At 36.0% G+C, this 13,475-nt stretch overlaps 1 protein-coding gene across 4 annotated transcripts in view; it reads left to right on the forward strand.

The window, feature by feature from the left end:
- OMA1 (OMA1 zinc metallopeptidase) overlaps nt 1–12,013 on the forward strand; it is a 23,407-nt gene extending 11,394 nt beyond the window's left edge. For all 4 annotated transcript variants that reach the window (XM_035891811.1, XM_035891812.1, XM_009636241.2 and 1 more), the window contains exons 8-9: nt 1,719–1,868; nt 9,097–12,013. In XM_035891811.1, the coding sequence (XP_035747704.1) occupies nt 1,719–1,868; nt 9,097–9,315 (369 nt within the window). In that variant the 3' untranslated portion in view covers nt 9,316–12,013. The remainder of the gene's footprint in view (nt 1–1,718; nt 1,869–9,096) is intronic.
- The last annotated feature ends 1,462 nt before the right edge of the window (nt 12,014–13,475 follow it).

A 13,475-nucleotide genomic window follows, 5' to 3' on the forward strand; every position in this document is an offset into this window, starting at 1 on the left:
AGACAAAGTCATTCTGGCTAAATTGTATGTAATAAAATTGAAGTTTGTGAAGTTGTGTATTATTAAGTGCACAGTATACTTTTTATGTAGTTTATTACTATTAGAAGAAGCAGCTACATACTTATAAAGAGGAGAATGCCAAATAGTCAAGTTCCTTAAGTAGGATATATTTAATTGTATGTAAAGACATAAATTGCCCTTTAGATTTTTGTTTCACTTAGTTTCAGTCTATTGTGAGAAGCTCTGAGGAATGCTTTACTATATTGCCCTGTACCTAAAATATTCTGATCCACAATATCTAATCTCATAACAATACAGTAAAATTTAAGAACTTGATATTGCGATTATATTTTCTGTGATTGCTGATAATTATGAAGTACATAAATATTGTTCTACTATTTAAAGATTTATCTAAATACAGCCATAAAAATAATTAGGCTTCTCTAAAGTAAGACAAAAATTTAGTCAGAAACTATTCAGCATTTTTTTCACAATTTGTTTTTTCAGTCACTATTTTTTGTCCCTGTGGATTTTAATTCGAAATTAAAGAAACTAAACCAACTCTTTCTAGCTACATGCGATAGAGCTAGGTGTTAGATAACTATGAGAGCAGCACCATCTAGTGTTAATATTTCATAAGGAAAATTTCCTTAATAATTATTACTATTTCTTCAAGGAAGAGTTTTTAAAATTAACTTTTATTCTAGGATTGAAGCTGCATTTGTAATTTAAAGTCATTTAAGAGAATCGTACAATCCATTAAAAAAAATTAACTGTGGTTTGGGTGCTCACTGTTTTGTAATACCTAAGATACAGGGCCATACCAGAAAGAAAAAATCAAATTGGTATCTCAGCATTTCTCTGCTTGTACAGATAATATTTTTATAATAATAATTTTAATAAATAAATTCAAAGGATAAAGTACCACTTCTGTATTTCTGGGGGGAAAAAAAGTAATTTTCTTACCTTCTGCATAGTCCTCCTTTTTTTCTTAAACAAATGAAAATTAATATAAGAAATCTTGTTCTTTCTTTCCCTTTCACTTAAATGCAAATATAAGGGAGCCTGTTGGTGATATACAAATGCTTCTTAAAGTTAGTGTTCCATGAATTTCTATGGTTAAATTATATACTTCTATGGAGAGAGGCAGGAATTCTCCAGAATTATTGTTTTCATCTATCGTGGATTACACAGATGGCCCTTGAAAAAGGCAATGTAATCACTTACAGAAAAGCCTTTGCAGTTCATTTTTAGAGATATTTTAAGTATGAATTATTATAAGTTTATATTTTTTACTCCAAATTTCTTGCTGTGAATCTGCCTAAATCTGTGGAGATGATTAATTTGTTCTTCTGCTGTACTGTGTCTAGCAAATACAACTTTGAATAAGCAGCTGAGGTTTTTTTAAAGAACAGGTACATGCCAGAAATTGTGAATCTGGTTTTTCTCCTGCATTGTCTAATTTGGGTGCAAGTTTTTTAAGATCGGTGGAATTGCATAGATGTTAAAAGGAACAAATCCAGTGTCTGTCTGGATGAGATTTTTACTGCATTTAGATATTTTAGAACAGCCTTTTCCTGTAAGGTATCAGCGGGATCATCTAAACAGGCTTTAGAGATTTAAAATTTAAGATGTCTTTTGTAATTCAATATCCATTAGAATGTGTATTGTATTACTTTAATAATATAGTGGTATATACATCTCCTTTCTGTTTTCAGGCTTGTGTGGATGTACGAGCAAGCAGTGTGTTTTGGCAGCAAATGGAATTAGCAGAAACCATTCAAGGGCAGCCCAAGTTACCAGAGTGGCTCTCCACACACCCTTCTCATGAAAATAGAGCTGAGCATTTAGACCGGCTTATCCCAGAGGTGAGCAGAGTTGAAGAAAGTGTGTCTTTTTCTCTTAGGAAGGTTGCCAGAATTAGTTTGGTATTGATTCATGTGCTACTTCGGTATTGATTCACAATCTACTCTTTTAGTATTGTGCCTATCTTTCTCTTTACAGAAATTTTCTGTTACAAAGCTCTCAACATTAAAGGTTTTATTAAATGAGGAAAAATTAAGATAGTGCAGGCAAAATATAATTATGTTATAGATTTATTTTTTTTCTTTTCTGATTTCTGGTCAAAGTGGAGTATTTTTGCTTTTGAATGGCCTTCCTGGTATAGGTGTGACAGTGTCACAGTTCTCATTCATTCTTTTCTCTCTTTTACCATTTTGGAAGCTAGTTCTTAAGTAGGATCCCTAAACTGTCTTGACTTCTCTTGCTTTGATAGCTAGCCCTAGGCTGTCAAATAGAGAACGCTCCACCCTATCGTGTCTCTCTCACTGATGTGGGATTGAATACACCTCGAATAACTGTGCCTTAGAAGAATGTCAGATCCCCAGTAGAAGATTTCTTAATAGCCCTTGTAACAATAGGTCTCTGTAGATTTTGCAGGCTGCTTTTTTCTTCACATCTCTGTTCCGTCACATCAGGGAGCAAATTTTACCCCACTCCAAGGAACGTGAGCTAATTCATGTAGTTGCCCATCAATCTACAGTCTTTTCTCTGTTTTTCTTTCAGATTTCCTCTCAGAGGAATGCCAAGTGGATAGTTACTTGGGGATTCTGTTCTCTTAATCTGCTGTACTACTCGCTGGTAGCTTAAGAACAGAGAACTGTTCCAAGTTTAGTAATCTTAGTTTGTTTACTATTTCTTTAAATAGCAGGGTTTTTAACTACAGAAAAATAGCATGGGTTGCTTTTTCTTTTTAAAAGATAGTGTTTAAGCACTTCACAACAGCACTGTTTTTCAGCAAGCTAAACTGTGTTTGGAAATTTCCTTTCTTATAACCAGCTGGTAAGTATTCTAAATAACGGCATAAATCAAAATCAGCATTAGGGGTAGGAGGTTGGAGACTGGCTAGACTGAATATTTTAAATATTTGAAATAGACATACACAAATTCTGTACTTTGCAGAAACCAGTTGTGAGACTATTTTGATGGATTTTCTAACACTTTAGGGCAGCTGAGTGGAAAATGGTACTTGTTGTGGAGCCTCAATTTTAGTTAGATTGAACACAAACGGTTCAGATTCCTTTATTTTCATAGTTATTGACTGGCTTATAAAGTGGTAATGAAATAAATTACTTTTTATGTTCTATCTACCCCAGGACTGAGCAAGTAATTTAAATAACTGAGCAACTGTGGAGAACTGGCAGTCATGTTATTTCTGTCTTATCTCTTGTAGTTTAGCAGGTGGAGCAAACAATCTTTTTATAGCCACTCTCACTTCCAAGAGGCAATGGAGGCTAGGAAATTCTCTTCCAAAAGATAATTGAGGAGGAGATGTTTTCATTTGCCTTTTACCCTAAGTGTTCTTTGGAGTAGGATGAGAAAGCAAAGGCTGAAGGCTCCCTGTTATTAACAGAATTTCACTAGTAAGTGAGGCTAATATTACAAAAGTGGAATGAAAATGAAAGAAGGTATGTAGAGGTGGTGTTGGAGGCTTCTTGTCTGAAGTGTTGACTCCCCTTCATCTGCGAGCTGCCTTCTTGAAGCGGGATCTCAGGCATTTAAAGGGAATCCCAGGGCTTGGTTGTTGTTCAATATCAATGCGTTTTTGTTTCATTGTTCACATACTTAAAGCCTTTTAGAACGGTGTGTTTACCATATATTAATGGCCATTAGATATTCAGAGCCCAGGGGGAGAAGCCAGATTTTGAAAAGGGCCTTTTTATCTCTCTAGTATCTCTCTGTGAAGAAGCTGTACTTCTTAGACTCAGTATCAGATCCATCGTGAGCAAGAAACAAGGGTTTAAATCCTAAAAAAAAAAGAAAAAACCTCTGCTGGGTTTTAACCTTTGTACTTGACTTTGAATATTACTTCAGTTGAAATTGCTCTTCTTCTGAAGATGTGAATGAAATAGATGGGTTCGTATTAAAGATACTGATACAAATATTGTTGTGTTTCATATGCTGATGGTTTTGAAGCTGAAATGGTTTTCAGGACAATATAATAGCTATTATTAGACCAGCTACTGTAGCTGAGGGTAATAGAGACAAGTTAGAGACTTCTAAGCAAGTCCACAGTAAGATGTGATCATATAAAGTGAGAATTTTTCTTCAGGTAATGAAATGGCATGTCTCAATGAGGTGACTTAACAGTCTCAGGAAATGTAAATTAAAGCAAGAATATCACAGGGATTCTCTTTTCACGTAATTAAAACTCATTTGATTTGCTCCCTGTCTTTAAAGATCTTGCATCTGGTTTTCTGAACAAGTTGGAAGCTACAGCCAAGCTGAGGAATTAGTAAATAAGAGAGCTATAAGCAGTTACAAAGTGGCACGGTCCTGGAAAGGAAATTAAAAAGATTTACCATGTTTTTAAAGGATTTTCCCCTCAGCTTGGGAGAGATTTGGACTGTAAACTACGAAAACAGAATATACTGTTAAAAAGGAAACTGAAATCTCCTTTTTCATAGAACTGAAATTCCTGCATGGAAGGTGATGAAATCCTCAGTAAAGCCTTATGCATTTTATTTTCAGAAAAATCTTAAAATAATTTTGTACTAGCAGGAAGGATGCTTACCATTGTTCTGGAGAGAAAAATTGTGGAAGTGTAGTGCCAGAGAGAAGCTATAGGATCTTCTAGTTCATCTCCAAACCTTTTATTTTAATTTTCTCTGACTTGCTACAGTTTGTCTACCTTTTTCCTAGTATGCTGTCTAGATAGAGCGCTGTACATCAGCTGAAGCCTCAGCTATTCTGAATAAAGCAGAAGGTTACCTACTGAGCCTTGCCTGCAACACAAAAATTCATCTTGACATGACATTTGCTTTTTTGGCATCATGTTGTTGGCTCAGATTCCATTTTTGATTCACTGTAACTCCCGTTTCCCACTCCTTCTTGTGGAAATGCCGTGTTGAGATAATTTTGGGAGTAATACTAGGTTGGGATATGTCACCTCTACTGTTTCTCTTTTGTTTGCTAGGTCAATTGACTTGTCAAAAAGTTAATTGATTTGCTTTGGCAAGATCTGTTTTTGTCAAATCCACATTGGCTGTTCATTATTATTGTTTGGGTAGTTATTGCTTATTCTTAATTCTGCTGCCTTTAGGGATATTGAAGATACATTCATTTCACTTCCTTTTCAAAAATGGCTTGGTATATTTGCCTTTTGCTTATGATGTGAAGATTACTTCAGATAGTTCTAGTACTAGAATATATTAATTAAGCCCTATCATTGTGAAAACTTAAGGGAAAATAATTATAAAAAATACTGACCTGTGTTTCTGTCCTCTCCATAAAGCTGTTAAATATTTTGTCACCATTTTTCTTTTCTGTGCCAACAGAAGCAGTGAAAGATTTTAAGTATTAGCATTATATAAAGGTTGCTATTCTACTCCATCAAGTAACAAACCTTGCCATTCTTTTAATCATCTATTTACTACTGTTTCATTTGTAGAACCTGTTGTCTTCCCTATGCCTACTAATTGTAATTAATTTTGCAACTCAGAGTTTCTTACTTTTTTTAATTTTTTTTTTCTTTTTTTCCCTACAGAGCGTAAGTCAGCCCTGCCGAGGTAATTGCAGTTAATACACAAGAGACTATAACCCTTGGCCTGGTTTGCGGACAAGAGAATGATGTGGCTTCTATGCCGAGCGAGCTGACAGCCTGAGAAGTGGGATGCACTCCAAAAGACTGTAAGGGGTCACGATGCAGCAGTTAGCCTGGTATCTGTGGCAGTGGTGAAGGATTAATACTGAGAGCTAAAAATTACTTTTTTCTATATTTGTCTCTGCTGGTCGGCTTTATAAGAAAGCAATAGGATGAGGCAGGCCTCCCTAATTCTTATGCCTTCCCCCCTCCCAGCACATTGCAGGAGGTGACTGCAGTTGTATTGATAAGAAAAACAGCCTCACCTTTGTTACTTACAAGGAAGAGTTCGATGTTTATTTGAGATCTCCTGAACCAGTAAGCATGCAGGTGGTCTTTATTGTTAGCAGCAGTATTTCTCTCTTAAGGTTAACCTGAAAAGACCAGCATTAAAGTACTCTTGGTTCCCAGGTGAATCTATGTAATCACTCTAGCTAGTTAACCTTGTCTCAGTTCTGTCCATCCTCTTTATTGACAACACTCTTCAGTATAAAGTCAATGAAACATGTTCTTATTTTAATATCAATATGCATGTGCTTCATTAAGAATGCTTTTACTTGTCCTCTTACCCAAACTGTCAAAAACCAATTTACTTGAGCAATACTGAATTACTTGATTTGAAGTTTCTAGTGATTTTGAAAGTACAGTATGGCTGACCATGTTGGGCTGATTTATCTTTCAGGAAAAAATATATTGTAAGCTCCTCAGCCTGTCACTGGCATCTTAATGACGTTACAGAGCTACTGGCACAAAACAAAACAGCAGCAGTCAACTGAACCAGGGAAAGAACGCTTTCTAACTAGGGTTTAATTTTGCATGGCAGTCATAAAAGTACATACAAAGACTACTTTCACTAGAGTGTGTAGTCATAGCTGTCTTTAACAGTGAGAAGACATGTCAACATAGCTTTCCATTCTTATAACTGTAGTCTCTTTAATGGCATGTGAGTTGATGGTGTTGAATAGATGCCTTCTACCTCCTTGGACAGCTTTACATCTAGCAAGAATGCAAAGACACCTACAGGGTAAAAATGTTAACTCTGAAATACTGTTTTTTACCTTTGCTGTTGTGACTCTAGTATTTTAGATAAAAGAAACCATGAAAATAGGCCAGGCACTATATAGCCAAGAAAACCGGACATTTAAAATTGCTAAAATATTTTAAAAGACTATTAAGTTGCCCTTTCCAGGATACAACCTAAATCTTTGTATTTCCATTTGCATTGAATAATGCTGCTTGACATTAATGCAGTCTTGCAGCAGCTTATGTTCTGGAAGAGAACAAGAGCAAACTCTTGGATTGTCATAAATGTCAGTTTAGAAATTAATTGGTCACTGAAGCAGAAGGGCGTTCAACGATACAGTTACATTTGGTGACTACATGGATGATCACGCTGTAGAAACACAAATACTGAAAGCTTTATTTGTATTTTTTAGAAGTTACACAAGAAGAATATTTGCGTGCCTAATCCAGACCTGTGTATCCAGTAATTTGAATGTTACATTTCAGCAAGAAGCAGCTGGAGGAACTCTTGCTACATTCCTGGAATGCATCTTTTCCTAAACCCAGTTTTTAAATTTAAATTCTATTTGTTTCTAGCCATTTACAGCAAACTCTTTATCAGTTCACTGTAGTAAAGCTAGGGTGAAATATGTTTTGGTACCTCTTTGTACAAAGAAATGAGTTAAGAAGCGCTGCTCTTCTATTTTAAAATCTGCTGTAGTAAGATATTCCTAGTGTCTCCTGTGGAAGAGTACCAAATTGTTTCAAGATGATGGGCAAATACTTATGTGTAAGTGTACTGGAATATTTTATTTGATATTTCAGCCAGATCTAGTGTATATAAAGCAGAGTAAGTTTCTGCTCTGTTTTTTAAGTGCAGTGGTAGGACTGCTATGAAAACTGTGCTACTTTTTTCTTCCTCTTTAATGCACCTGGAACAAATGCATCAAGCCATGCTTTCCACTAACAGTCCCTTGTACTGGTCAAGAGGCACCTGGCTACAACTCAGGACAGGTCTGGCCATTACTTTTCAAGGATCCACGGTTATGAAGAGAAGTGGAATAAAATACACATTTGAACTTACTTTCCCATGTAAGGATTAAAAATAAAACTGGATGTTAATCTGCCCATAGTTTTGTACTGTTAATTGAGGCTAAGATGCAGATAATCCTCCATAAAAGTGACCATACCACGGTGACCATTGGTTAGTGCTAAATATCAGGCTAGGTTTTGACTTGGTGGTTTTTTGGTGTTTCATTTTGAAAATCTTGAAAAAATAGTTTTCAGCAGAGATGTAGAACCCTCTAGAATTCTACATATAATATTTTGCTATATGCTACATAGGAACTGGGTTTTCTTGGTTAGTTTAAATGGGTCTTGTAGGAGAATCCATGGATAGTAGTAGATCTGTGTACAACAGCTAGCAAAGTACTGCATTGGACTTAGTTGTGCAGTATCCTTTGTTATCTCTAAAATGAGCTGCCTGGTTTTATGGACTAATTAAAGTATGTTCAGCTTCATTGCAATGAACAACAACTTAAGCATCCTTTAAAACAGCTGACCTCATATGTTTTATATCAGTTTCTCCACAGTGCCTTTGAGACAGAGATTCATCCTTTGTCATACCTTTCTCAGATTGTCTTCAAGGCAGAATGATCTGGGGGGAGTGTGCCTGCGCTAATGGATTTTGATTCTCTGGGAAATTCTTTGGCTCCTTTGTGCCTCTACTTTCTAATCTGTAGAATGGAAACAATGGCACTTACTCAGTGACTGGGAGTAATTTAAAGTTTGGTCTCTTAGTGCTAATCTTTTTATCTAGATAAATTTTGACCTTCTAGAGATGTTGTTTTCTCAGAAAACTTGGAAGTTGTGTATTCAAATGCTTCTGGGAGATGAGATCACTTGTGTAACTGAACCTTAACTATACTGATCAACCATCTGGCATCTCTGTGCTGAAGTTACATGTCCATTAAGTTGTTGGAGATTTTTCCTTCCTTTTTTGAGTCAGACATATATATATATAGTTACTTCAATAGTAGACTATATCTTATGAAGTAAATTATTCACAGCCCTTTGTTTCTTGATGCAATCATTTTAATTTACATGTGAATGTAAATTAAAAGGTAAGAAGTACTGACGTGAACAAGTATCACAGAATAGTTGGAGAACTTCCTATTTATTTATGCTGTGCCTTTTAGAGTATCCATTCTTTGAGAGACTGTGAGAAAAGTATTTTCATTCTTCATTCTTTCCATTGTTTTACCATGTTGCTACATTTCTTCTCAGGATTTCTTGGTTTCTGTTGAAAAGTTGTTCAGTAACAACTCAGACTCAGTATTATACTCACAAAGCTTTTTGTGCAAATGCAGACCTTACTGGAAAGCCAAATCCTGTTTTGGTTTTTTGTTTTTCTTACTTAAATGAGCTTGATTTGTTTTCCTATGTATTCACAGGCTCTTAAAATAAGAGAGAGCTGCAATTGCCCATCTCTTTCTGGACCAGATCCTCGCCTCATTTTCAAACTTAACATGCAACATCTCCTGGAATCGTCTAAAGATCAAGAACCCCCGAATTCTACAAAGCAAGACCTCTCAAAACAAAAACTGGATGTTCCTCACACTCAAAAAGTGGAAGATATGCCAGTAACTTTTGCAGTTAAACCTACAAACTAATCATAATAATTTTCACTTTTTTTGAAACTTGGTCCTTGAAGGTCTGTCTTATAGCGCAAATTTGTCTTTGAACCATAAAGAAGATGTAGCCACTAATGTTCTATGTTTCTTTTATGTGGTCTCTCACTCAAAGCAATAAGGAACCATGCCCGCACAAGAAGAGCAGCATGCTGGAGCAGAAAGTTTCTTATTCATCAAGAGTTACTAAAATAAATCACTTCTCAGGGGAAAGATAATCTCATACAATCCAGTCACACAGTGTAATTTTCAGCTTTATCAGGCTCACCTTGATCAGAGGACAGATGAGCCAGAAGCGTCCCTAAAGCAGAGGAAAAAGTACAATTTTCATCACTTAAGTTGTCTGGTTTATCTTGCTGTAATTTGGGTTAGATCTGTTCAGCTTCATTTGAGAAATAATGAGGAGAGCTTACCGCCTGTTCCACGTATAGTATGTTTAAAAATATTAAGCTGAGATGCGGTAATAGCCTATGGGCTAGATACACCCCCACTTAATTAGGTGGATTTACTGCTGGGATTTTTCTTCTTTCTAAGGCATTTTAGAATATGGATTGATTCAACATTTCTCTTCAAAGCAACCTGAAAGGGTTGCACAAAGTTCAATTTAAAAAAAGGAGTTAAATAGTTTTCAAGGAAGTCTTTCTTCTGAAAAAACACTATATAAGAACGAGCTGGTAGCACTAGAATGCTTTGCAAGGATGGCCATTGTCTTTTTTAATTGATATGGGTGCCTCATCAGAGAGCAGTTTTACTGCAATGATGTTTGATTTGGATATATCTGTTTGGATAGAAGTGATTGCTGATGTGGAAATATATTATGTAGTAGACAAATACAAAAAGATTTCTTGACGAAACAGCTTTTGCAGCTGTACGTCGTCCTAAAAGGTGATTTCAGGAAACCAGCATCTAATTCTGAGCATCCTCCCCCTCCCCCCAGTCCTCCTGAAGCCACACATTTTATACCGTGGAGACCAATATGCACAATATAGGTAAAGCTCTGCCTTTCATGATGGGCTAGCCAGTATAGCCAGCATGTTAATCTTTATTTGCACATGTTTGAGTAATCCTTGCCTTGCAGTTGATGAAAATATTGAAATGTTGATCTTGCAGGAAGATGTAGAAAGAGGTGGCAGTGAATGAAAATAAAAAACAGAAATCCCATTACTTTATCTGTTAAGATGTATTTGCTATTAGGTTTTTTGTTACTCAATTGCATTAAAGCAGAAATCTGTTTCATGTATGGTAGGGTTTTACATGAAGGGGACATTCAAAGTATTTTACAGTGTATAGTAATTTGAAACATTCTTTTTTTATATATGGAGAGGGGCAGGCTATATTATATTTCTTCAATTAAATCAGAATGCAAGCTTTTAAAAAGGGACAAATAACCTATTCAGTGCTGTCAGTGAATATAGTTGAAAAAAAGGTTGTGAAACAAGTAATTCATTACTGACTTGAGACGACGAACTGGGGTCCTTTGAGAAATGCCAGCAACTACCTAACTTATCTCTATTCAGAGGTAAGTTGATGTATCTGTAATGTTGGTCTGATTATATAGGTCTAGATTGGCTGCATATTGCTTACAAGCAGCATTTAAATCTCTGCTCAGTACTACTGGCAAGAGGCAGAAGGTCCAGCCTGGCCATTATTCATCCATCCATTTTTATTCTTAGTGACAGGAGTTTTTGTAACAGACGTTCAGTGATGTGTTGAAGCATTTGGACATTGTCACCTGAAGGTAAACAGAAAAATACACCATTTAGATTTCCCTGTGGACCTTATAGTTTATACTGCAACACCAAGACCCCAACGCTGTTGCCTCACTCTTGCTTCATTGTCAAAGCTTATTTTGTTATCCAGGGCTCCTGGTTGATATGCAGCTTGATGCTTGTGTCTCTTAGGACTAAGGAGAACATAGAAGAGTTTTTACAGCATTCAAGATGAAGTATGAAACTACACAAGTTTCATATTTCTGTTGTCTGTTTTAAGTGTCTTAAGTGTTGCAGTGGCATGCTGGAGATGCAATTTTTGAGTTCACCGAGGGAGATTTTTTTTTTTTAATTTGTAAGTAAATAGTCTTGTGACCATGATCATGGTGATGTGAGAGAAAAGGTTTCAAGGGAGAGGTAATAACTTATGTTAGACCAACAAAGGGCTTATGTAGTTTTTCCAGCTGTACTGATCTAATAAAACATATCTCTCTCCTTACAAACCTTACATATGCATACACACACATACGTATGTGTGTATATATATATAAAGTACACCTACAAACACAAGATTTAGGCCTTTGCACTAAAACAATATAGTGTTAAAGTCCAAGTGGGATGTTGAAAATTTTAGTTTCTACTTTACACCTTGAATTATTCCTAATATTTTTCTCAAGTACTTTGGGAGGGTTTTCTTCTTTCTGCTACTTCTGTGTCCAACAGAGAAAATGCCTTATGCTCATCTGCCTCTTGGAGGGCACTTTTTCCTTGAATTCTTACTGAATACTATACATTACATCTGTCTATATTGTTGAAGTATTTTCTTTTTTCTGTCTTGAACAGAAAAATTACAAAAATATTGCTTTCCAAAGGCTCAGGAAGTCATAGTAAAAATTGCACTTTTAAAATTAAAGAACATACAATAATTTTAAGTTGTGTGTATAGGAAATAATATTATATATAATGTTAATACCTATAAACTAGAATATATTAATAAATTAGTAATCATCATCACTATCATTTAAAAATATGTCCCTTAGGAAAATACTATGGTTGCAAGCTCCTAATGATCTGTAGAAACTTCATTGCAGTTTTGTAACTTAGTCACAGGAAAAGTAGATCTAGAAGTGTTGTTGAAGGAATTCAGTGCTTGAAAGATGCATGTCATACAAGAGGAACAATAGTGGCTAAAGTGAAAAAGGTGAGATAGGTGAGTAAAAATGCATTTGCATTTCTACCACTAATATTGCATGCTGTACTTCACAGCTTCCTGTTGAATGGCTAAATATAGAGTGCAAGTTTCACTCAATCTCTTAATGCATTTACTGTAGTGGGAGTGTTGAGAGATTTGATAAGCAGGGGATGTGCATTCAAGGCAGTCCTGTAATAAAAATGGCTCTTTATAACTTTCGGTTTGTAATGTTTACTTTTTTTTTTTTTAAACTTGAAATATGTAAGTGCCAGGTAAGCAAAGCAAACAGCTGTTAGAATGCTCTTTGTTCTTGAATTCTGTTTGTAGTCATTAAAAGAGAACAGTCCTGAAAACTTGATGCTTTTTTCATATATAATATAGGCTGCCACAGCTTTTTTTTTTTTTTTTCCAGTGTGTTGTTGGTATCTCCATACCCCTGGCTGAAAAACTATTTCCAATATAGTAGTCTGTTGTAAGCTATTTTACTGCCATCAAAATTCTCTCTGCTGAAAATCCTTGTTGTTTTCCAGATCTTGGGAGCTTTTGAAGGGGGAGCAGGATGTTGACAAAGTGTCGTTGGTAATAGAGGTAGCAGGATAGGACTTCTGTCTGCAGCATGCTGCAGCTTCTTTATGTTTCCAATCCATATTGCAGAGTGTGGTTTAGTCACCTGCAGTAAGGGCTGATACTAATAACTCACTTTTCTTGATCACTTAAACACCTCATAAGTATTGGTTAAGTTTTTCCCTAATACCTGCATAGGTGGACTTTCCAACAGTTTGGGAGATCCTTTCTTTCCTGAGCCCCCACCCCATCTTTTTCTTGTGCTACAGGTGTCTCTGCTAGAAGCAGCGAGGGCTGCTGAGAGAGGAATCAGGATAAGCAGAGTGGACTCTTAGCTAAGACAAATAAAAGGTGGAGTTGAATGTTCTGCCTGTGGTAACTTTATTGCTGGGGTTGGCAATTGTTGGCAGATCTGTAAAGAGAACTGACTGACTGTCTCTGGCGTCCCTCACTGCTGCCTACACATATTACAGCCATCCAGTAAATGTGTTGTTTGATCTCATGGAGCCAAAGGCTACATGCCAAATACAGGCCTAGCATAATATTCCTGGCTACCTTGTTCTGGCTGTACTGGTTAAAGGCTGCTGTTCTTGGTACAAGCCAGGGGCTCTTACCCTGATTTATGAATGGATGCAAAGAATTGTTATCTCCAGCACATAAATTCATTATAACTATTA

This window comes from Egretta garzetta, unplaced genomic scaffold, assembly GCF_000687185.1.
Source record: "Egretta garzetta isolate BGI_Z169 unplaced genomic scaffold, ASM68718v1 scaffold163, whole genome shotgun sequence".
In the NCBI taxonomy this organism is placed as follows: Eukaryota; Metazoa; Chordata; class Aves; order Pelecaniformes; family Ardeidae; genus Egretta; species Egretta garzetta.